We start from the raw sequence: 25,263 nt of genomic DNA, 5'->3' as shown, positions 1-25,263 counted from the left end.
AGTGTACTATAGTAGCGATAACAGCATCAAGCCCTCCAGCAAGGATTTCATCCAGAATTTCTGGTTCTTTACCTGCACAGGCAAGACCACAAACATGGGAACGGGGAAAGTACCAGCTTTATAAATACTCTCAAAGGTCACCAGAATTTGGGGATTTATACATTTCCACGGTAACTCCATCCACTGCCTAACACTAACGTCTACCACCCCTGCAGCCTATCTCTCATTTTTAATGCAGATCTTGTAGACTTGGGAAGGGGGGTGTGCAGTTTTTTTGTGGCATGCTGTCCAAGAGGCACCAGCACTTGCAGACACCTGCTGGGTGGCAGTGGGGTAACTGCAGCACAGGGTTCCCACACCTGTGATATCCTTGTTGTAGTGGAAACCCAACACAGACTGCTTGGATTGGTCGAGGATAGTTGCATACATTTATTTGCAGATAGAATATGGACAATTAGTATGCTTATAATTTTCTTGCAATCTTGAGTGATTTTGCCTAATGTCCATCTTGAGAAATATTTATGAAATATCTCTATTGCACAGGTTCTCCCCCAGGACCCCACGCAGTGCATGTTTTGCAGGTCTCTCAGTACCAAGTGAAATAATTAGCTCCACCTGTGGATCTTTTCAAATGTGTCAGTCAGTAATGAGTGCACCTATCGGGTGACCTGGAAAACGTGACCTGTGTGGGGTCATGAGGACCGAGTTTGAGAACCACTGGTCTAGTGGGAAAAGTAGTGCGCTTCGAAAACATAGAAATAAATGTCTATTTAACTTAATTAATACATATTTTGAAATGTTTGATCCAAATAGTGATAAAATAAAACCTTTGGAAAATCACTCATGGTTCAATAGACAACATGGTACTTGTATAGCTGCTTAGACTGTCTACTTTATCAGGTTCTTATAGGGTTTACAATACTTTGACAGTGATTATGTGACTTTGTCTTTGTACCATGATTAACACCCAAGTTAACACCCAGCTATTAAGAACAATAATAGATAGGTGAGTTCCAAGTACTAACATGTCATATTCTTTGTTAGTTGTAATTATGAACATTTAATATATATGTTTTGATTGCTATATAATACTTCAAAGGGACACTTTATAGTAAAGCAGCAATTCCACATAGGAGTTTATATTTTTTAAATAGCATGAATTTTTAGTTGTCCTATAAATCATTGCCTCCTTTTCAAAATCTCTCTATTGAATAAAAAGTATGGCTGCTACTTAAACCCGCTCATATTCAAACAATAACAAACTTTAAATGTCTGAATATGCAACCAGTTATGCTACATACTCCCATAACATGCCCCTGTGTCTCAATAGCTACCGCCCACAAATGCCCAATACATTTATTTTTTATTTCCAAGACAGTGTCTCAGTTGGTACTGCAGCTCTGCACACTCACACCACGGAACGCATGCTGTGTAACTTTATAGCAGCTGCAACTTCATGCAGTTTAAAGCATGAACAATTTACTTGTATATGGGCATTGCATATCAGCCCCTGTGTATCTGATGGTATACTGGTTGGAACCGGTGGATCACTGACATCGTATTATTTATTACCAGTTATTTACATAGCACACATATTCCACAGCGCGATACAAAGGATATTTGAACATACACATCAGTCCCTGCTGTGTATGAGAACACATCCCCTCACATGTGGCCTCAGGGGAGATAAATCATTTGAAAGGGCTACCGCCCTATCTCTCTTCTCCCATTTTGCCTCTAAAATACTAGAACGGCTGGTTTACAGGCGTCTCACCAGCTACCTGTCTGAACACTCCATCCTTGATCCCCTTCAATCTGGCTTTCGTCCACTTCACTCCGCTGAGACTGCCCTAGTGAAAGTCACCAATGACCTGCTGTCAGCCAAATCCAAGGGTCACTTCTACCTGCTTATCCTTTTGGACCTATCTGCTGCCTTTGACACTGTGGATCACCCTCTCCTCCTCCACACACTCCAAAACATTGGCCTCTCTGGCACAGTCTTCAACTGGTTTTCCTCTTACCTCTCCAACCGATACTTCTCAGTCTCTGGCTCCACCTCACCACCTGGCCCATTCTTGCCGGTTCCAGTAACGCAACATTGCCCGCATCAGGCCCTTTCTCTCACAGAGTCAACTAAGCTGATCATCCACTCACTGGTCATCTCACGGCTTGACTACTGTAATGCTCTGCTCACCGCCTCGCTCGATCCCAACTGGCTCCTCTCCAATCTGTCCTCAACTCTGCAGCCAGGCTTTTCTTCCTCTCTCGCCGCTCTAATTCTGCCACTCCCCTTCAACAAAATCTGCACTGGCTCCCATTCCCCTACAGAATCCTCTTCAAACACCTCACACTCACATACAGGGCCATCTCTAATTCCATTGCTCCATATATCTCTAACCTCATCTCCATTCATAAACCCTCCCGCCCTCTACAGTCGGCTGACGAGTACAGGACTTTGCCCGTGCTGCACCCCTTCAGTGGAACGCACTCCCTCGCTCCATTAGACTCTCCCCGACCTTGCAAAGCTTCAAACGGGCACTGAAAACTCACCTATTCATCAAAGCGTACCCTTCCCACTGCATAAACCAGCTGGTTCTCGAACCCCTGCCTGTTTACATCCTGCTATCTAACCACCACCCACTCACTTGCACCTCTTGTAATCTGTCTGTCTCCCCTTCCTACTAGATTGTAAGCTCCTCTGAGCAGGGCCCTCTTCCCTCCTGTTGTCAAAGCCCACTTCTCTTCACATTTCACTCACAGCTCTCCCATACTCAAACACTCAGTGACCATCTTCGTCTGCATACTCATCTCCATCATTGGCCTCAAGCCTCTAGTTGTATGTTGATTGGGTCCTCACTACTTACATTTAAGCTGTAATGTGTATTGATCTGTGGCGCTCTGTATTTGTACTCTATTTTTGATATTTATTCAATGTTATGCCAAGTTTTTTTCTCCCTGTATTGTTCCTTTGTACGGCGCTGCGAAACACTTGTGGCGCCTTATAAATAAAATTATAATAATAAATAATTATAATAATGGTCGCTGCTCGTCAGCCGCCCACCCCAAGCAGGCAACGGCACGCCTACGTTCCCAGGAGAACACCCAGCATTTTCATACGGGTGCCCATTAAATGCTGGGTGGTCTCCTGATGCTGCCTACCACCCTACCTCCCTTGTCTGTGCCAATGCCTTGCACTGGGGGTCTGCACATGTGCATATACGTGCATGCGCAGGCCCCCACCATCGAAAACAGGGCCGATGATGGGGGCTAAGTGGAAAAGCAAATAATGCCAATAATATATCGAATCCACCGCCCCCCCCCCCCCCTTCAGCTAAATAACATTCATGAAATATCTGATGTAATACTACAAAGGTCCAAATGTAGAAATATATTTGGAATAATAAGCGGCCCACCATTGTACACTACTGACACATAATTCCATGCACAGACTGGTGAGCCGAAGGCAGGTCCACAACACAATAATCAGGAGATCAATATAATGTAGGGAAAGGCATACTAAACTGATGGGGGACACAATTCAGGCTTGGAGAGATGGCTGGAAATGTTTATTTGGTACTTGTGTAGTTTCACGGCGCCAGCTCGGCACAAACTATTTAAAATAAAATAACTTAACTCCATGCCAACATGGGTAGTTCATACCTCCACTATCCATGTTGGCATGGAGTTGATTATAGATAGCGTGGCAAGCGTAGTGAGCCACCTACACAAGTACCTTTTATTTTTCCATATATTTATTTTTATAAGGTGTGCCAATCTGCCCAGTGTGCTTCTGTTTTGTCCCTGGGGCTACTCTTGTCCCTCTTGGACAGTATAAAACCAAAGATTGTATGCTTAGCTTGTTAGTACCAATATTGTCATATATTTACTGCAGATACAGTATATGGCATTGCAGTGATGTCAAAGCCAGTATAACTACCATGCAGGGCTTTATCATTTGAGATTTTTTTACATATATAAGTCCCACTAGTTAGAATGTTTTAAACTTGGAGGTTTGAAAAAGAGAACATTTAGTGCTTTAGTAGACACTAATATTAATCATCTATCTCTCATCACTTCAAGTTTCTTCTGTCTAACCACAGTATTCCGTTTGACACATGAAGAGTGTACATGATTTCAGTACAAAAATATAATTTTGTAGTCCATTGTCCAGAGCTACAAGAAGATCCGCTTTTGTGTCCCAAGCTTGGGCACTGTCCATCCAGTCGAAGGTGTGACTCTGCACATCAGCTCTCATGCTTAACAGAACAATAAGCAGGGCAATCTTAACGTATGGGCTCAATGGGAATCTGACCAAGGGCCCCCCAATTCTAAGGGCCTTTAAGATGGGGCAGAGTGGGTTGTGGGCATCTGCCTCCTGAGCTTCTTGGTCATCATGATTGTGGATCACACACAGAGGAACCAGGCAGCATTCTCCTCCTGTTTTTCCAGCCTGCAGCCAGACAGAAAATGGCTGTCAGTATGCTGATTGGTGGATGGCTGGAGCAATCATCAGTCAAAGTCCAGCATTCTCTACCTGCCTACTAATTGAAGCAAAACGGTGAATGGCTGTCAGCATGCTAATTGGTCGATGGCTGGAGCTATCCACAGATCAGAGTGCTGACAGCCATTCACTGTATGGAAGCGAGTGGAGAGATGGAGCAGTGTGTTATGATTTTTTTTACACAGGTTCACTATACCTCTTTTCCACCTAAAACCTGGGCCTGATCTGGGTAACTGAATGCAATTTTGTGCCATGTCACAGTGGCTGGAAACCCAGTTCACAATACAGGCTGGACCCAGTTTAGTGGCGTTCGGGTGGGTGACCCGGGTCTCCCATTTACACTGCACCATTACCCAAGGCCTTTCAAGTTCGACCATGGTAGCTTCCGCGTCACTGTACCCTGGTTATTATTCAAGGACCCTTTTCAACTTAGCAATCACCCACGCGAACCCAGCAATAACCCGGGTTATTATGGCAGTGTTAAAGGGGTATAAATAATTATTGGTCAGACATACAGTAGCAGAACCTACATCACTTTGAACCTTTTGAGTGCCAAGTGAATTTGTCAATTTTAATTCATCATAATGACCTGTATTACATTATATAGGGAATTTATATAACAAATGTGAGCGACACTGGCATTTTTAGCAGATATTTTGAACATCTCTCACAGAGAACTAGTCAGATTTGGCCTGTGTTCTTCAGATTCAGACGGATCTGAGAGACAACTCTTAAGAAAACAGGCCAACATCCTTAAGTTGATAATGGACATCAATGCATAGATGCCTACCCTTCTGCATTCTGCAGGAGGCTCCCTGAAATAGTAGCAATCTCCCTGTCTCCCTGAAGAGACTAGCAATTTCCCTGGTTTTACCTAACCCATATTATGCTGCTGTTACATATTTTGGAGATAAAAAACAAATCAGAGATATATACATTTAAATGGAATCATCAGCGGCATTTCCCTGCATTGGTTATAAATCACAATGGCTACATTCAGTGGCGTAACTACAAAATATGCACCTCCCCCCGCCAGAAAATTTCAGTAGCGCCCCACCCTCCAGTAAACTCACTCACCCCCCTGCTTGCCACCACCAAGTCTGCGGGACCTGTAGATGTACTTGCCTGCGCTCCCGGCGCTCTTCCAGCTGCTAATGAATAATGTCTCCAACAAAATGGCTTTCCCTAACAGCAGACTGTTTTTAAGGATGCTAGAGTCAGAGGCATAGTGAGGGTGGAGCACAAGCTACGGGCACTGAAGAGTAGCAGGGCGCCTGGCACTACACTCACTGCCCGCCGGTCCGCCCACTGGATGCCGCTCACCCGTCCGCAGCAGAGACGTAGAGTCTCTGTCTGAGAGCATTACAGAGACCCTGCACCCCGGCCGCCGCCACAGGAAAGACAAGACATGCGTTTGTTAGTGTCCATGGTGCAGGGGGACCTCTAGCGGCTGTCTCCTTTTGCGGCGGTGGCCATCTTTGGAGAGGCGCAGGGTCTCTGTGATACCTTGCGGTATTAGGCAATGTACTTTAAAGGGAAGGCCACAAGATGTTTCTCTTACAAGTTGCCTCCTACAAAATGGTAAGCCATGTGTCAGCCCAAAGCCCCCACTTACAGTATGTGCCAGCCCAGACCTTCCCCACACTTGTGTGCTCACCCTGAACCTCCTTACAGTATATATCAACCCAGAGACCCCATGTACCAGTTCAGACCCCCCTACACTTACAGTATGTGCCAGCCTAGAGACCCCATTAGATCAGAGCCCTTTATGTTGCAGCCAGAGCCCTCCCTAATGTGCCAGCCCAAAGCAATTCTCATATGCTAGCTCAAAGGGGTTGGGATCGTTTGGTATACAGCAAGTTGGTCGACAGTCATTAGGTCAACACAACACAATTAGGTCGACATGGGCAAAGGTCGACATGGATCTAGGTTGACATGGGACAAGGTCGACATGGGTCTAGGTCAATAGGTTGACAGTGTGTAGGTCGACAGTCAAAATGTTGACATGGGGTTTTCACTGTTTTTTTACCCAAATGTCGACATGGAAATTTTTTCCAGTGCACCACTTCGCTCGTTTCACACGCAGTGCTTCAGAAAGGGTGCCTCGCAGCGGGTTTTCTGTATTTGACTGCCAATGATATGGAGGGATGTTTGTGTAGATAATTTAGGCCCTCAACACTACAGATAACATCAGATGCTGGAATCTCCCCAGGTTTTCATGTTATCCTTATAGAGAACATAACACAGTAAATCAGTACTTTCTAGAATTAAAGTACCAAATAAGTTCCTCTTTATATAAATCTGTGTTATAGTATTTAGACTGTACTGTAGGTCTACATATTCTATGTAATATAATTATATATTTGAAAGCTATTACAGAGGAACAATAACTTGTGGTACTTATTATTATTATTATAATTTTATTTATAAGGCGCCACAAGTGTTTCGCAGCGCCGTACAAATACTTGTGTATTATCACGGCGCCCATCGCATCGCATACCACTAAATAGGGTATGCGATGCGATTTTCGCATGAAAAAGCCAAAATGTCCAATTAAATATCGCATTGCATGCGATTTTTAATTGTACAAGCACCCTGATGGGTGCATACAATGTTAAATGCCCCCCATTGTCAACGCGACCCCCACTATCAACGCCAACCGGAAGTGTGGCGAGTGCAGTCCTCCAACCTTTTCATACCCCCACTAACCACATCGGCGTGGTGTTGATTTTAGATAGTGTGGTGTGCACAAAGCGTGGTGAGCGCAGAGAGCCCCGCCAGGGGATGCGGAATACATGTAAAGTCATCTGCGCTCACCACGCTTCGGGCTTGGGGACTATCTAAAATCAACTCCACGCCGACATGGATAGTAGGGGTATGAAAAGGCCGGAGGACGTGTACCGCCGCCCCTCACGGGCTCGCTGCGATCGCCACGCTTTGGGTTGGCGTTGACAATGGGGGTGCATTTAACATTGTAAGCACACATTAGGGTGCTTGTACAATAAAAAATCGTATCGCATCGCATGCCGCTATATCGCATGTGATGCGATGCATGCAATTTACTAAGATAAACATCGTGGGCGCCGTGATAATACACAAGTACCTAATTTGTTAATTCCTGACTTGAGTGTGTGAAACACAAGTAGTTGTAAAACCGATTAAATGATCACAATGAATATATTGCCATATAAACATTTGCTACAAATAAAACTGTTGGATTATACTGAATGAGTTTTATGTCCCACTGTTATACGGCCTACACACATGCCGATATTAAGGCATTTTCTAAGCGATTTTGCTTAGTTTGGCAAAGTCGCTTAGCAAATGCCCTCACATCGGTGTATGTGTGGGGGCTATATCGGCAGCAGTGCGCGTCCCCGCGCGTCTTTGTCGCTGGCCGAGATTGATGGACAGTGTCCATCAATCTCGGCATCGGCAGGGTTCTCCCACCAGAGAACACTGGCGCTGTCTGCTAGCTTAGCACACAGAGCTGACAGCTCGCTCTGTGTGTGGGCTGTCAGCTCTGTGTGCTATGCGATAGCGGCGCAGCACAGCCCGACCTAGCATAGCTAGGTAGCCCTGCACACATCGCTATGTGTGTAGGGCCCATTAGAAATAAGTAGATTTGAATCTTAGTACTGTATCTACAATATCATTTCTTTAGGGTCCATCTGCTATTGAGGATCTGTCCCTGTTTCAGCTTCTCGACAACAGTCGCATGAGTTTTCATTTCTGTTTACACAGTTTCTGTTTTCATGGTTTCTGTTTTCCAATAATACAGTATATTTTGTAAATACATTTTTTTAAAGCATTGTGACTTTCTAATAATTCCTAATTGAATAAGTTCTGTCTTTGTGTTCAGAAACACAATACAATAGCCAATCTGTGATATTGCAAACGGGTGATATATTTAGACACACGATGTAAATCACAGATAGGACAAAATCAGGCGCGCAATAACCCGCCGTTAGTGACACTGTCAATAAAAGGCACCACAGGAAAATAAATTAGATTGAATTCAAATTTATAACAATGTTGCTGCTCCTAAGAGTGATTCTGTATTTAAAGCACAAGCATTTCTTAATAAAAAAAGGAGCGCAATTGTCATAAAAATCAATACATTTATTAATACAATAATAAAATATAAAAAACTATAAAAACTATACATTTCTGAATAGAAATAGAAGGTTATCACAATGACATCTGTGGGACACTAGTGCAAATTCATACATTATTAATTCCAACAGTAGTTACATCCATAAATTGCAACTATATGCACATATATGCGGATTGGAATTTCCAATTGCGTATGAGTAAACTCAGATTTGGAAAAGCATGGATATACAAAGCCCCCCCCCCCCCCCCCGAAATTTCCGGCGTGCTCAGGAAAAGTTGGGAGGTATGGATTCGGGACTGCAGGCAAGTACATCTGCAGGTCCCGTCACTCAGCAGCAGTGCAGTGATAGCCCCGCAGACCCCCGGCGCCCACATTTACTCAGCGCCTTCCCACCACTGCGGGGGCAGCGGGGCTATTGTTACGCCACTGGCTACATTCATTTCAATAACGTTTGTTATGGCCACTTATATGGAACCACTTGTTAATCACAATACATGAAGCCATGCCCCCAGCCCCCTGGCTGCAGGAATAGACGCTGTGCGCATGCTTAGCAGCCGACAGGGGGGACTCCCAACAGCCCCCCCTCACCGCGGGACACTGTGGGACAGCGGGACAGGCCCTAATAATCGGGACTGTCCTGCTAAAATCTGGACTGTTGGGAGGTATGGTAATGCCATGTTAACAGAGTGAAATAAGACTACTGTATACACCGAATCAATGCTGTGTCAGTCTCTGGGTTTTATACGGTCTGATTTTTCTTCTATTCTATTTTAGGTTTCTTGCTGTGACTCCATGGAGAATCTATCACTTACTATCACTCTTTTTACTTGGACTCGTTATGGTTCAGATTATTAAACATTTTATATTGTCCGGAAGTAGAGGTAAGCACATCCTTTACTGTTGTAAAACTAAATAGCTTTGTGCAGGGGTGTGGGTTGTTAGGTCTACACCAACTAGGTCAACATGCATTGGGCAACACCACTAGGTCGACATGGGTCAAGGTCGACATGGGCAAGGTTGACAGTCAAAAGGTCGACATGGGGTTTTTCAGTTTTTTTTTACAGTCGACATGGACACAGTTTGAAGTGCACCGCATCCCCTTGCATCGCTCACAACGCTTTAGGCACGGTGCCTCGCGCTACACTTGGCACACTATTTTACTCTCCCACCACGCCCTAGTGGATGGCAGGGCATGAAATACCAGCACATGTCGGCTCAAAAAATAGTGAAAACCTTTTGACTGTCGACCTAGCCCATGTCGACCTAATGACTTGTCGACCTAGACCCATGTCGACCTTGACCCATGTCGACCTAAACCCATGTCAACATTGCTGCTTGTCGACCTAGTGGTGTCGACCCAATGCTTGTTGACCTAGTTGGTGTAGACCTAATGACTGTATCCCATGTGCAGGATATAATGAGGGATTACTAAATCTTTTTGGGTTGTTTTTATAATATAGTTTACAAAATGCATATATTGTAATACGAACCAGAAGCCTGAGGATTGCATTCAGCAAGTATTAAGGGCAGGATGTATTAATATACATCGCTGTCACTCGTTACTCCCCCGCTGCGATTCTAGCACATATGTACTAACATATGCGGCTAGCATTGCGGTGCGTTGACGGAGGCCCACCGCGATACATGTGATGTGGTGTCACCTCCTGGACTCTGCGGCGGGCCCCGGCATGTCCTCCTCCCCCCTGTAGCCAGAAGGACATCCCCGGCTGTGACAGCAGCACAGAGGGTGGAGAGGGGGGTCTGCATCTGCTGTGTTTGACCGGTGGCGATAGAAGCCCATAGGATTCTATAGGGTATCGCCACCCCAAGGTGGCGATACCCTGCCTTGCGAAGTCGGGGCGGATGGATCTTAGTACATTAGAAAATACGGTAAAACCCCGAAAATGGGGGTTTAACTGCATTTTCCCCTTAGTACATCCCGCCCTAAAAGAGAAATTGGTATTTGGAGAATTGTAAAAAAAATGCATATTCATTTCATGATCTTTGATAATGATATTCCATTTGTCTACTAGCATTCAACTTGTTTTCACCCAGGTATCTTATCTCTAGACCAGGCGTCCCAACCTCAGTCCTCAAGGCACATTAAAGGAACAATACACTGACCCACGATCTGCCAAGCGGATGTGCTGATCGGCAGGCATCGATGATCTTCGAGCCGTCAGGCAGATCGGGGACATTAAGCATGTAAAATAAGTCCACATTCCGCGATCCTCGCTGGGATCATGGATCAGGATTTTTATCCCATGACTGTCAGAGGATCGGGGGATTGCCTCGATACACCGTAGGTGTAAGGGCCCTTAACATGCAGGTTTTAGTGATATCTAGGCTTCAGCACAGATGGTTACATCAAAATAAGGAAGGTACCAATGAGAATCAGAATCAGCTTTATTTGACCAGGTATACTTGTGTATACTAGGAATTAGATTTGGATTGCTGTGCGACAAGCAGGATAGGAACAAGTAAAACAGTGACAGTACAGATATATATCACACATGGTATCCGGACTATTTGTCTACAGCAAAAAGATAGACAACCATTAGGTCGACACCATTAGTTAGACAAGCAAATAGGTTGACATGCCAAAAGGTCGACAAGCAAAAAGGTGGACCATGTCTAGGTCGACAGTCAAAAGGTCGACATGGGGTTTTCCACTGTTTTTTTAGCCGACATGTGCCGACAGGGGATATTTCATGCCCTTCCATCCACTTGGGCGAGGTGTGTGAATAAAATCGTGTGCCGAGCACAGCGAGGCACCGTGCCCGAAGCACGGCGAGCGATGTGAGGGGCTGCGGTTAAATTCAAACTACGTCCATGTCGACTGTGTCGACATGGACACATGGGTCAAAAAACTGTGAAAAACCCCATGTTGACCATGACTGTCGACCTAGACACTGTCGACCGTTTGGCACGTCGACCCTTTGATATGTCGACCTTTTGTCATGTCGACATTTTTGTATGTCGACCTATTTGCTGGTCTAACTAATGGTGTCGACCTAATGGTTGTCTATCTTTTTGCTGTAGACAAATGGTCCCGCTTCCATCACACATACAGATATGTGTATCCTGATGAGGGACACAGACATGGGGAACATATATTTGCTGAGCTGCACAGCACCCAGGCAGCCATTCAGTGGTGCCACTAAGTCGCTGCAACAGTACAGATATGGAACACTACAGGGGTGACACAGGGTACATATTTTAGGCTGGGTGGCACAGATCCTAGGTAGCCATCAGCGGAGCCATCTTGAATTCACCCCCCACAGGGCCGTAGTGAAAGGGCTAAAATAGGCCAGCATGGATGGGTCCAGAGGCTGTCTTCTGTGGGGCTGGGCCAGAGTGTCAGGGGCCCTGGCTGAAGCTGCTGCTGGAGGGAGAGCCAGCATGGGGGTTGGGGGGGGGGGAGGAGTCAGTGAGGCGAGGGGGGAGAGTAATTAAGTCACCTATGCTCAAGCATGGGTATCAATAAAACCTGGACTGTGTGCCTTGAAGACTGTGGTTGGGAATGCCTGCTCTAGTCCTAATACTCCCATTGTATGTTTCCGTTATGTGGGACAGTAGGAAATGATTTAGCAAAATTCTAGTATCCATATTAATACAGCACATTCCGTTGCGTTTAACAATTGGAAACTACAGTGATTAAACAAACTGGGTAGATACAAACCATCATGGGGGTAGGAGGGCCCTGCTTGCAAGGGCCCTCCTACCTCCATGACCCCGCAATCTATAGGATGTAAGATAGGTGTCATATTATATAGGCAATATATGCGATAAACCCGGTCCGGGCAGGATCTTTTACTCCAGGATATTGGTACACAATGGATGAGTATGGATTTACAGAGACCGATGCAATTGAACAAGGTTGATTTTATTGCTTACCATTAAGCAAAAAAAACAGCTTTCACATTACAGGCCTACAATTGAATCTTGGCATAACTTCGATAAATATTAACCAGATAACTAGTACGGGTTTAACTACCCTGAGGTCACCTTTACCCTATCAAGCAGTCAGGGAAATACTCTGAAGAACCTCTTCCTCCCTGAATTACCCTATCAACCAACATACATATGTAATGCCTAACAATGGGTGCCTTAAAGGTACTGGTACCCGACTTCTGTCCTGGATCTGAATCTAGAACTCGGCCTGTACACAGGAAGTAATATACGACTCCCAGGGGCGCGCGTGTCTAATGGACAACCCGACCTTCCTACGGATCAATAGACGGGGGTCTCACTTTAAATAGGCCTTCCTACGGATCAATAGCCTGGTTAGTACTCTAGATAGGCCTTCCTACGGATCAATAGCCTGGGTCTGCTGTAACTTGGTCTGTCTGCAACCTGGTGACACTGTCACTACGACAGGGCGGGAGTGTTAGCTAAGTGTAGGGGCTGTGGCCTCTATGGGTGTCCGCACGGTTGGTAAGGGAGGAAATCCCATCCACAACTAGTGGGGCTGAATTAGATGTGCCTCCTATGGCCAACCCAGCACTCTCAGACCCTTCTTGATCCCGCTTGCTGGGGTGTTTTAACTGAGTGCCCAATAGTGGCCACCAGGGCCAAACTCACGTTCTGCTGGGGCCTTCTGATACCTGCTGGGGCCTTCTGATACCGGAGGCTTCTTCTATGGATCTGCGCAGCATCTCCCCTCCAAAGAGCAGCCTGCCCCCCTTCTCCCGGGTAGCTGCTAATAAGTGTTGCCGGGTGCCTGTCCACAGGCTCTCCCTGGTGTGCGGCGCTGGGAGGAGGCATTAGCGGTGCCGGGCTATGGAGCTCAGAGCTGTCAGTCACCGCCGGGGGTTGCTGAAATCCTGCAGTGCTGTGCGGCAGTCGGCAGCGTTCCGTACCTCTGCCGTCACTGCCTTCTCTCCCCGGGTCTCGTGCAAGCTCACTCCTCCACGCCGGCGCTTCCTCCCGCACGGCGCAGGCTGACCCCCGCGCATCCAGCCTCCTCTCTCCTCTCGCTCCACTTCACTCGGTCCCGCCCCTTTAGCTCCGGCACTTGAGGGGAGGAAATCTACCCCCTTGTTGGCGTGGGCAACCCAATGGAATCCGGCTGCAGTGGGACCCGCTGCCGGGTGCCACATTTACACTGTGGTTCTTTACAGTCTTTACATTGAGAGAAAAATTAGCATAAAGGTAACCAAATTAGAATGTACTGTACATATATGTCACAGTTTACCGTACCAAAAAATTGTGTTGACAGCACTGCTCATTCTGTATGTCACTTTGGCACCACTGTGTTTCAGAAATCTCCTTCCATCCCTATAGGAGTAGTCATTATAGAAATGTGGTAAACGAGGGAGGGGCACATATCTCTCATAAAGTATTGGTCACAGCCACTAAAACCTTGCTATTCTGATATGGGGGAGAGGTGGGGAAAGGTAAAAATAAATATTTAAACCTTTGAGTGGTAAAATCTTTTGGTTTATACTCTTATTTGTTTTCCAGGTGTACAGCTATGGGAAGGCTTTGTCAGAAGGTATGATACACTCTATTGCTTTGTTCTGCATTATTCTGTATGGTTGCCTTTGTGCAGTTTCTCTGCTTGAAGATAGTTACATGCCACGATAAACATAGTGGGCCAGATGCACCAAGGATCAAAAAGTGATAAAGTGGAGAATGATAAACAACCAGCCAAACAGTTTCTAATTTTCACACCCAGCCTGACAGGTAGGAGCAGAGTGGCTGGTTGTTTACCACTCTCCACTTTATCACTTTTTGATGCTTGGTGCACCTGGTCCTATAATATGCCGGAATGCCGGGTCTAAAGCTACCACAGCCATCCGGCTTATTGCTGGGTCGCTGACATCATACGGGGGCGGAGTGGTGGCGTGTTGGGGGAGGAGGCAACCCTTGGAGCTGATGCTGTCTCCAAGCACTGCCTCCTCCATAGTGTGAACGTGACCCAGGTTGCTCGACTCGGGTTACCCATTCGCACAGCACAGCAACCCGGGCAACAACCGTATTCAACCCTGGTCGTGACCAGGGTCGAAATGTCAGGTTGGTCGACCCGGGAAACAAGCTTCAAAAAGGGTTAAAATGGAGAGTAGTAAACAGCCAGTCAATCAGCTCCTATCTTTCTTTTTTAAAGCCATTCGGTAACATGACAGTTAGGAGCTGATTGGCTGGCTGTGTATCACTCTCCATTTTATCACTTTTTGAAGCTTGATATATCTGGTGCTATGACTATATTTTAGTGGCACAGGTTGAATCTCCCTTATCCAAAATGCTCCGGACATTTTGAATAACGGATTATTCTGTATTTCGGAATATTTAATATTTCAATGAGGTATCCTGAGGTATTCTGCATTTACATACCTCCAAACATTGGAGTGACAGAAGGAGGGAAATGCATGCACGCCCAAAATTTTGGGGGCTTGACCTGACAGCATGCGCACAGCGTCTATTCATGGGTGACAAGGGGGACTCCCAACTGCCCACTCACCGTGGGACACTGCCGGCCCCGTGCGGGACACGGGAACATCCCAAAAAAAGGGACGTTCCAGTGAAAAGCGTGACAGTTGGGAGTTATTTATTTATGTTGTTCAAACACATGAAATACACACATATATATATTTTATTTGTGCATGAAACAAGGTTTCAAAACATGAAACAAAGCTTGTATCCCATCTCAGGCACTGAATTTGAATGGCCATCAATAATTTTCTTGCACATGTGTAGTACCAGTTATATATAATGTCCCCAGTCATGCCAGTTATAGAAGTCTTAACCCCCCCCCCAATAAATAAATAAAAATCATCTTGTCAACCAAAGTATTTATATAGGACTTTGTTGTGTTTGGAAGAATAATTTAATTTAAAAGTATTTTTGTTTTTTGAGTCGTTTCTGCACTGTGCAAGTTCACGCTTATATAAAATATGACCTCCCATGAAGTACAGTTGTTTGCAGCTTTCACACAGACAGCATAATAGGGTATTCTGTATAATCAGATGTAGACCACAGGGCGCTGTTGTATCAAGAAAGATTCTTGTAAGAATTCTTTTTTTTTTTTTACATACAGTAACAATACAGCATTCAGTACTGTAGTTCCCTACCTGAGGAACTGGCAGTGACTGGTTAGCAGGGAATATATTGCACACAGATGCAGCTTCATCAAATGATAAAATTGCACAGATTTTATGAATGATGAGAACCAAAGTAAAATACTGAAGCATTTCAATTTAATCATTGACAATTCTTCACGAGATGTATTTCTGTTCACATTGTTTTTTACCTGGTATAAAGAAAGCATGAAGTATTAGCAGGTATCAGTTATGCTGTGTACACCAGGGTTGCCTACTTTTAAAATCTCCTCTCTGGGAGAAGCCCGGAGATGAGATCAGCAGCACTTTGGGGGCAGGGCAAGCCCCCAGTATGGCAAATCCTGAAATTTGCGGGTGCTCAAGGAGGGGACGGGGCTAAATGATGCAATCACAGGAAATTACCGCTGACGCTGGGCAAATGCGCACGCGGGGGAGGAGCGGTATCTGGGATGGTTGCCCACCTTTCGGGGGGGGGCTGGGAGGGGGACCCAATTTTCGGGAGCCCCCCGGCCATTCCGGGAGGGTAGGCAACCCTGGTGTGCACATGGTACAATTTGACATTCGAATTTGACTGTATAGTCAAAATCGAATTGGGATTGTACAAACATCGAATAGAGATAGAACATGTTTTTAAGCTTCTATCCCGATTTGATGCCGATGCGTGTTACCGTTCAGCTGAAATGGAAAAGCCAAATTGCAGTGCAGCAATGACTATATAGTGCAGACTGAAAGTAGATCGTATGAATTGTATGTAAATAGCACATGAGTTATCACAGATTGCACAGCAATCCTATTAGTTGAATAGCAAAGGAATATCACCCTGTGTACACACCCTGTGTACACACCATAAGACCGTTGAAGCAAAGAATCACTTCATTGATTAGTGTGAACTTTATCCGTCAAGCTATTTAAACATGGTCATAATGTTCTTAAGTGAAAACGCTGGACGTACGTATGGTAATCCGGCCGTGACGCACGTGTGGGGGCGGACATATGACATAGCCACATGCCAGCTGCCCGCCCATATCCCTGCGTTTGCACGGAGAAATGCCCGAGTGGTCTGGAGCACTCGGTGCTGCCTGACCACTCGGTCCAGCATTCGATGGTCGGCGACGGGGGAGGTTCCCACAGATGCAGGAGGTGTTCACATGAAAAATCCACTCGCGGTCCGTTTGGTCGGCGTCTTATCGCATACGGACGGTGTGAGCGATCCGTACAGAAGGCGGGGCTAAGAACACTCGGTTCCTGTCCGAAAATACGCATCCGACCGAAACTAGAATAAGGGCCTGAGTGCTTGGATATCCTGAATATACTTTCAATTCAGTGCAGGGTATTGTGATTGAGGCTTAATACCCAGTTCAAAGTCTGGGTTCTAGTTTCTTTATTTCACACGTTGGTACCACCCAGAGTAAATGTAGACTCCATAATGCACAGTGCAGTATCTGCTTGCCATCAGAGTTCCCTCTGCAACCCGCTCTTCTCTCCCCAGTGCCTGCACTCTTCTCACTCTCGATCTATTGCGCGGTTTCCTGGTCCACGATAATTGGCTGCACTAATCCGGCTCTGTGCCTGCTGACAGGGACAGTTCAGGGGTAGATGTATAAAGCAGCGATAGGTGAGAAGAGGTATGCCAGCTGAGAAGTGTGCCATGTCAACAAGTCAGCTGCTACCCATAATTTTATAGAATGCACTTGATAAATGTTACTTGAAAGTTGTTTGGTTGCCATAGGCAACTTCTCCACTGGCTCACTTCTCTCTTATCACTGCTTCATACATCTACCCCTCAGTTTGTAACCAGCTGTACTGCACTTAGATGCAGTAAGCTAAAGCGCTCTGCAGTGCTTGCCTCTTCTCGCAATGTTCTCCTCTGCTGGCTGCTTTGCTCATTATGACAGGCACCAGCATGCAATTCATACAGGAATTAGGGCAGAGCCACAAGTAAAAAGAAACCCACTTAGCCGTCAGGTAGCCCCACGGCCATATTGGCCCAGGAGGAGTCTTAAGTCTATGCCCAATCCACTTCTGCCTGGAAGTAACCATGGGCAATGTGGTCACTGTTCGCATCACTGCTGCTTTCTTGCACGCAGCAATGATGCTAATATATGCTACAGCAGCAGAAGGTTCTAGGGTAAATAGATGCCTCTTGCCTTGATCCACTGCTGCGACAGAGGATACAGCATCAGATAGCTATGTGGGACCATCGTCTGGCTAAATCACTTTCAGGTTACCCAGCCTTACCGCCATAAGCTCCATAAACAAGTCCAGCAAATCTGCATCACAGATGCAAACCCTGGCCTTCACACCCCCTATCTGCCTCACAAAAGGCCACAGCCTGTCACTGAGGTTGTGGCTTTTGGGCACTGCAAACATGATCACATGCGCAGAACAGGTGCAGATCACCCACCTTTTTGATTTGTACATAAACTATCGGGTTTGCGTATACATTTGGACAGAAAGCAAAACTCAAATTCCAACATATCTACCTTCATTTTTAAACCCATCATTAAAAGTTGTATGAAATGTTTTCCACTATATGTCTGTAAATATCACTCATGGAACATCTGCTTTAGAATCCAGGGCAATGGATAATTAAACCATGTGCATGTGTATGTTAGGTACTCTAGTGGCCTACATCTAAAGGCCCATACACACTGGGCGACTTTGAGCTGAAAGTCATTCAAAACAGCAGGTTTGAGTGGCTTTCAGCTCAAAGCCGCCCACTGTGTATGGCCCGGCGATGAGCGGTGAGGGCTGCTGCGTGCGCTCCTGCATCATCGCTGAGAAAGCCGCTCATTTGCTGGTTATACCAGCAGATGAGCGGCTTTCAGGATGGCTTTGCATAGCACTCCGCTATGCAACACCGTCCTCCCCCCTCCGTCGGCGCTGGGCAGGGGAAAAGACGCTCAATGTGTACGCACGGAGCGGCTTTCCCCGCAGTGATGACTGCGGTCATCGCTGTGCATACACACTGGTCCTTTAGTTCACTGTAGTACTGCAAGTGTAACTTACATGTCCCAGATAAAGTTTCATGATGCTACTCCATGTAGAATGTCTGTTAATAAACCTTGTATTTTCTGGAAGCTCATGTGTGGGATAAATTTCACTATTGATGTCCATTCACTAGAACAACTCTTCCATGTAACTCAGTTCTGAGAACTGCTGCACTGGCCAGACTATTTTTACAACTGGCCCTAACTAAATGGAGCAGTCTGATTTTTTTTTCTTTCAGTGCAAACTTTCTTATGCCACAGTTTATTAGAGATGGGAATTTTAAGTAAAATAGACCTTCATTATTATGACAATTTATTAAACTAGAGAAATGCATGATAGAGCTGCCTTATCATGTTTTAAGGACTTCTTAAGTTACTTACAGTATACCCCTTTCAGACAGCAAATTACCGGGTGAAAGAATACTACCCGGTAATTTGTGTAGTGTGAAAGGGTCATCCCAGGTCTTAAATACCGGGATGACCCTGCTTTTTACCAGGGGTCGTCAATCCGGGATTTATGACCTGGTTAGACCCTTTCCCACTACACAAATAACTTGTGTTTTTCAGCAAATTACCGGGTTGACATTTTTTTAAAGGGGGTGCACCCGGCAAAATGATCCAGCACTCAAAATACTGGGTAATTGCTGGGTTGCATGTCTGAAAGGGGTATCAATAAATCTTTCTCCAGTTTACTTACTATGCAACAAGGACCATCTTAACAAATACCAAATAAGTTCACTGGTCAGCTGCCCAGGTTCCCATGATTATAAGGGCCTTCAATCATGTGCGGGCTGGACCCCCTTGTCTTGGACCTCTAGTGCTTCTTGGGAGGCAGGTAGAAAGGGTCTCCCAAATCCGGGCCACCTGTCCGAAGCCACACACTTACTAAGTAAAATTTTGAGGTTCAGCACTGTAATGGATTATCCATTTTGAGGATTATCAGTGGTACATACTGAGGCATCCCAACGGCTTGCCCTCTCATTCCTCCACTGCCTAAACCTAAATATCCCTTAGCCTGAACACTTCCACACCTAAACCTCCCACAGACTAAATATTCGTTCTACTCCGCAGGCTAACCGCACTCCTGCAGCCTAACTGAGCCCTCCTGCCGCGTTACTTCACCCACAGAAGCACATGACTGAAAAGAACCCCCCTTGTGAGATCTTACAGTTTAAGAGTACATACAATTACATAATTTTGTAAGGAAAAGAAAGGGAAATTAACAAATAGAGATGCATACTTTTACATATTTAGGGAGACATTGAGGCTGATAGTATAAAGGTGTACACACCTTCACAGTACTGGTAACACCTCCTTTCATATTAGGTTTTTAAACATTTTTAGCACCAGGCCTTTGTGACCATTAATCTGGGCCTGAGCTTGCATCTCTTTTTCTGTGCTCCCAACTCCCAAAACTAGCAAGTCCATGAATCGTAACTCCAGCCGCAATGGCCCCCGTAAAAGGGAAGTGCAGTCTTGATAAAAAGGATGCGTGGTTTCACGTGGTTGCAGCTGTCAGTCACAGACATGTTTTCCTCAGGGCTGGCTCTACCATTAGACAGCTTTAGGAAGCTGCCTAGGCTGCCAGGCTCTGGGGGGCTCCACCAAGTCTGCCTATCAAAAATTAAGGATGTCTATGATTATTCTTGTTGTACTTAATGCAGGTGGCTGCTGTGGAACTTGTAAGACCTCACCTCCTTACTTTCCCTTGAGGCATACTTCCCTACTTTGCTGCCCTACTCCTTGTACTCTGTTGTGGGTGGCAAAAGGGGGCCTCCAGGAAAAGCAGGGGACTTGCCCACCTGGGTATTGGTGGCAGTATGGTGGAGGCAGGGGCGTAGCTAAGGGTTCATGGGCCCTGGTGCGAAAGGTCAGCTTGGGGCCCCCCTACATACAACAAAATTAAAATCTCGGTCTGGAGTCAGTGTTGTTGTGGAACTACACGTCCCAGCATGCCCTGCCACAGATTTTAGATAATGGATTTCTAAAACTGTGACAGGGCATGCTGGGACGTGTAGTTCCACTGTAACAGTGGAACTACACATCCCAGCAGTTTTAGCTATTTTCCCCATAATCTTAAAAGCCTGACAGGACTGGAGTCAGTGCTGTTGTGGAACTACACGTCCCAGCATGCCCTGCCACAGATTTTAGATAATGGATTTCTAAAACTGTGACAGGGCATGCTGGGACGTGTAGTTCCACTGTAACAGTGGAACTACACATCCCAGCAGTTTTAGCTCTTTTCCCCATAATCTTAAAAGCCTGACAGACTGGACTCACTGTAGTCTGTGACTCTGTCCGATATAGGGCGCCGGGCGGTCCTGCTCCTGAGTCCTGTCCTAGCACAGCCTACACGTGCTGTGTGATGGCATTGGCGTGGAAGCGGTGGGAGAGGGAGGGGGAGGTTGGAGCCCGCGTGCGTCGCGCTGACGTCACGCGGCAAGGGGTCCCCTTCCTATTGGCTGCCTGCGGCTGGGGACGCTGCAGCCAATCACAGCTGAGATACGGCCACCGTGTCCCGTCCCCAGCCGCAGGCAGCCAATAGGAAGGGGACCCCTTGCCGCGTGACGTCAGCGCGACGCACGCGGGCCCGCAAAGCAGCACTGGGAACGGGTGCGTCCTGTTCGCATCCCTTTCCCAGGCCAGTGGCGGGGGTTGGGCCCCCCTGGCTCAGGGGCCCGGTCGCATCTGGGTGGAGGGGGGAGGGGGTGCAGTAAGTTGAAGTTTTGCCTAGGGTACTGTGAAGCCTTACACCGGCCCTGGTTTTCCTCAGTACTGGGGCATGTGAGCTACAGGCATGCCTCCAGCCCCTCTGTCTCCCTTGAGTCTCCCATGCCTCCAGCCCCTCTGTCTCCCTCTGTCTCCCATGCCTCCAGCCCCTCTGTCTCCCTTGTGTGCCAACTCACAGCAAGAGTGAGAGGGGATCTACCGACTTCCACCCACCCACTGTTGGACAGTTGGGAGGTATGGATTATGATGACACCAAACTTATTAGCTTTATCTTTATCCTGCTTTCCAATGCTGGAAGTCAGTTGATGATTTTATTATGGATTCTAATTTATTATTTATTATGGGTTATGATTTTGCGGGGTAGTAGTGGGCATATACTCTTGTTACATGCCTTCACACTGGACTGTGCTTTAAATAATGTTGCCCACTTGGGGGTAATATAGACTTCAATTAATAATTATTTGTGACAGAAGTATTGAGAATTATGTAAGAACAGAACTGTACTGTAAACTTTTATTTATTAGTCCATTGTCTACACCCCCGTGGCTAATTATCTTAATTGCAGTAGAAAAAACACTTAACAGGTAGATCAGGAATGTGAAATTCCAGCTATTGTTGAACTACACATTCCAGCATACCCTGCTACAGTTTTGCTATTTGGCAATGTTAAATTTGTTGCAGGGCATGCTGCGATGCATAGTTCCACAATAGCTGGAGAGCAGTGGTGTAGCTTGGTTCCACGGTGCCCGGAGCAAGGGCATGTTTCGTGCTCCCCCCCATCGTCATGGCACCGCATCCCTGCCTCCAGCGTCCCAAACCGGCGCATGCGCAGTGAGAGCGCTCGCCAGGTTTTAACTGTCCCCACAGACTTGCACGGTGTTAACACTACGCTGAAAAATAGAATAAAGCTGCTCAATAAATAAAATCCCCCCTCTACTAGTAAAAGGCACAGAAGGGGTTAAGGATTAGACCTGCCTGTGTTCCTCTGGGTACCCTTGGAGACACACTGGCCAACTCACATGTCCTGGGCTGGTGTATGGGGTGGTCTGGTTCCAGACCTTCCTATTCTGTGCCACCGGATGCTGGGGGCCAGCACTGGTCACTGCCTGATGTGGGGTGCTGCTGTGGGGGGTCAGTTGCTGTGGCCAGGTAGGTGCTGGCTCCCTGCCGCTCTGGCTGTTGCCCAGGTGACACTGGGTACTGCGGCCAGGTGCCTGGTACATAGGCTGGGTGTGAGGCCTGGGCTCCACCAGGACTTGCGGCCACCAGGACTTGCAGAACAAGGAGGCCACATTGGTCGTGAAGAGGAGAAGTGCCTGGTCCCTGGAGAGGAAGAGGAAGCCCGGGCCCCGGGGTCGGGGGTCAGTGCGACGAGGAGGAGAGTGAAGCTGCATGGCGAGGGGCAAGAGGAGGAAGAGCAGCCAGCAGCGTGGCCAGCAGCGCGTGGGAGCAGAGCAGAGAGAGGACGGAGATTGACAGCTCCAGTCCCAGGCAGACGACAGCAGGGCCCGATACCCGGCAGCCGCATCACCGCACCAGTCCCCGTCACCCGACAGCAGTGCCCGATACCCGGCAGCCAGGTGCCGTGGACTGGTGCGGTGATGCGGCTGCCGGGTATCAGGCGCTGCTGTCGGCTGCCGGGGACTGGAGCTGTCAATCTCTGCTCCGTCCTCTCTCTGCTCTGCTCCCACGCTGCTGCTGGCCACGCTGCTGCTCTTCCTCCTCCTGCCCCTCGCCACGCAGCTTCACTCTCCTCCTCCTCGACGCACTGACCCCCAAACCCCGGGCTTCCTCTTCCTCTCCAGGGACCAGGCACATCTCTCCACGGCTAATGTGGGCTCCTTGTTCCGCCCCCCTACACAGGCACAATGGGGATCCACGGCACAGAGGGGAGCGGGGGAGCCGGCGGCAGAGCTCCGGCGCCAGGTGACATGTCGGCGCCCGGAGCTGGTGCTCCGCCGGCTCCACCCTAGCTACGCCTCTGCTGGAGAGCCAAAGGTTGCCCATCTCTGAGTTACTGTAGGATATATACTTACCGAAGTCCTTTCTGGGCTCTTACCACTACATGCCTCTGCAGAAGTGAGTTATCGAGTACCTGTATTCTGGGTTTATCTTTATCATTCCTACACACTGAACAATATGTACGATAATGTTGTTAACAATATCCTTATAGTGCATATCGTTAGCCTTTAGTGGGGATGATTCTGGTTGACTCGCAAAGCTATGAATTTTGCAGCTTTGCAAGTCATATAAACGCTACCCGCATCGCAAATCTCGACGCATGCTTGTGTGCGGAGGCCAAATCATTCGATAGTTGCCTACCATCGAATGATTTTGCCAGAGCTTGCTGACGTTAGATCTCGGCGTCCTGTACGGGAAGAGGGTGGGCAGCTGCCATCTTCTGCCTGCCCCCGCACCTGCATCTCGGGTGAATTTCCATGGGAACACGGCCCGCCATCCCACACCCCCCACCCGCACAGCTGTGTGTGAGTGGCCAGCGAATAATCAATTTGCAGTGGCCGCTCGCACAATGCTGCTGCACATGCGCATAAATGTTTATGCCCATGCGCAGTTGCTAAACATCGCTCCCCTGTGCGAGCATGCAGTGGAGCAATGCGACTAGAACCAGGGCCAGTGTGTATGGGCCTTTAGAGTTAAATTGTTGACAGCAGGTTTTTCAAGGCTGCAAAGTGCACTTGCTTGGAGAGACAACTCACTAACACCACCCTGGTGATGTTACCTAGGAACCTAGGGAATTTGGTAATGATATTAATGAGTCTATGGGGGGGTATGCAATGTTGGATCACGGCTGTCGATACCCGCCGACAGCCGTGATCCAGGCCCGTTTGCGGTCAGATCGACCGCATAACGACAGACGGGATTCAATGTCCCGCCTGCCGATGGGCGCAAAGGGGACATGGCCGTGAAAACGGTTGTGGATTGTCGATCTACGGCCCAGATAACGACAATCCACGGCCGTTATCGCCAGAACGGGCCCGACAGCTTCTGAAGTCGGACCCGTTCTGCCGTCATCTTGCATCAATGCTGTCGTTAACGACAGCATTGAATAGGGAGCCGCCGCTATTTCCCACGTTGGAAATAGTGGCGGCAAATTTCTATCCCCCTATGGCTTTAATTATTATTATTTATAATGTATACACTTGTACATTCGAGGGTTAATTTTGTTGGGAGCCGATTAAGCTACCGGTAATTTTTGGGAGTGTGGAAGGAAACCGGAGTACCTGGAGGAGGCCCACACAAGTATGGGGAAATATACAAACTCAGCACAGTTATGGCCATGGTGGGAATTGAAACCATGACCTCAGCGCTGTGAAGCAGTAATGCATTGCTAACCATTACACCATCCATGCTGCCCATTTGTGGAAATATGGGCAGGATATCAGGAATATAGAGGGCAGAGTATGTGAACATTTTATGTGTGCACAGGTATTTATTTTGGCAGTGGACAGAGGATACAACATATTACAACATATTTTACCAGAATTCCTATGGACAAACGTAATTTTTATCTGATAACAGAATAGCCTAGTATTGAGTGTTGTCCCTATTGCAGGACCTTTACCTAGCATCCAGATATAAGACTGGAAATATAATAGCACTCATGACAGATTGGTCAGAGAAAGTTTGACAGCCTTGACATTTAGAATCCTTTGTTTAGAGAGGATCTAGAGGGCGAATCTGGCTGCCTCAGAAGGTTTCTCCACTCTGTGTAGATCACAATGGTAGCCAGCAACTCCCAGTTTCCCACGTCACAGATGACCTAGTAAGGGGTAAAACTCTTTATGAAGGTGCACTGCTGAAGCATCTCCATTTCATTAGTCTGGGAAAGAACAGCTTCTACTC

The 25,263-nt window shown here is 47.1% G+C and overlaps 1 protein-coding gene across 1 annotated transcript in view; it reads left to right on the top strand.

The window, feature by feature from the left end:
- The window catches only part of RETREG1 (reticulophagy regulator 1), a 177,738-nt gene that overhangs the window by 50,476 nt on the left and 101,999 nt on the right, over window positions 1-25,263 (top strand). The window contains exons 2-3 of the mRNA XM_083188106.1: window positions 9,393-9,499; window positions 14,085-14,115. Of these exons, the coding sequence (XP_083044232.1) occupies window positions 9,393-9,499; window positions 14,085-14,115 (138 nt within the window). The remainder of the gene's footprint in view (window positions 1-9,392; window positions 9,500-14,084; window positions 14,116-25,263) is intronic.

The sequence above is a fragment of the Crinia signifera genome, chromosome 5 (assembly GCF_055691185.1).
Source record: "Crinia signifera chromosome 5, ASM5569118v1, whole genome shotgun sequence".
Classification (NCBI taxonomy): domain Eukaryota; kingdom Metazoa; phylum Chordata; class Amphibia; order Anura; family Myobatrachidae; genus Crinia; species Crinia signifera.
This window is presented reverse-complemented; position numbering and strand designations above follow the sequence as displayed.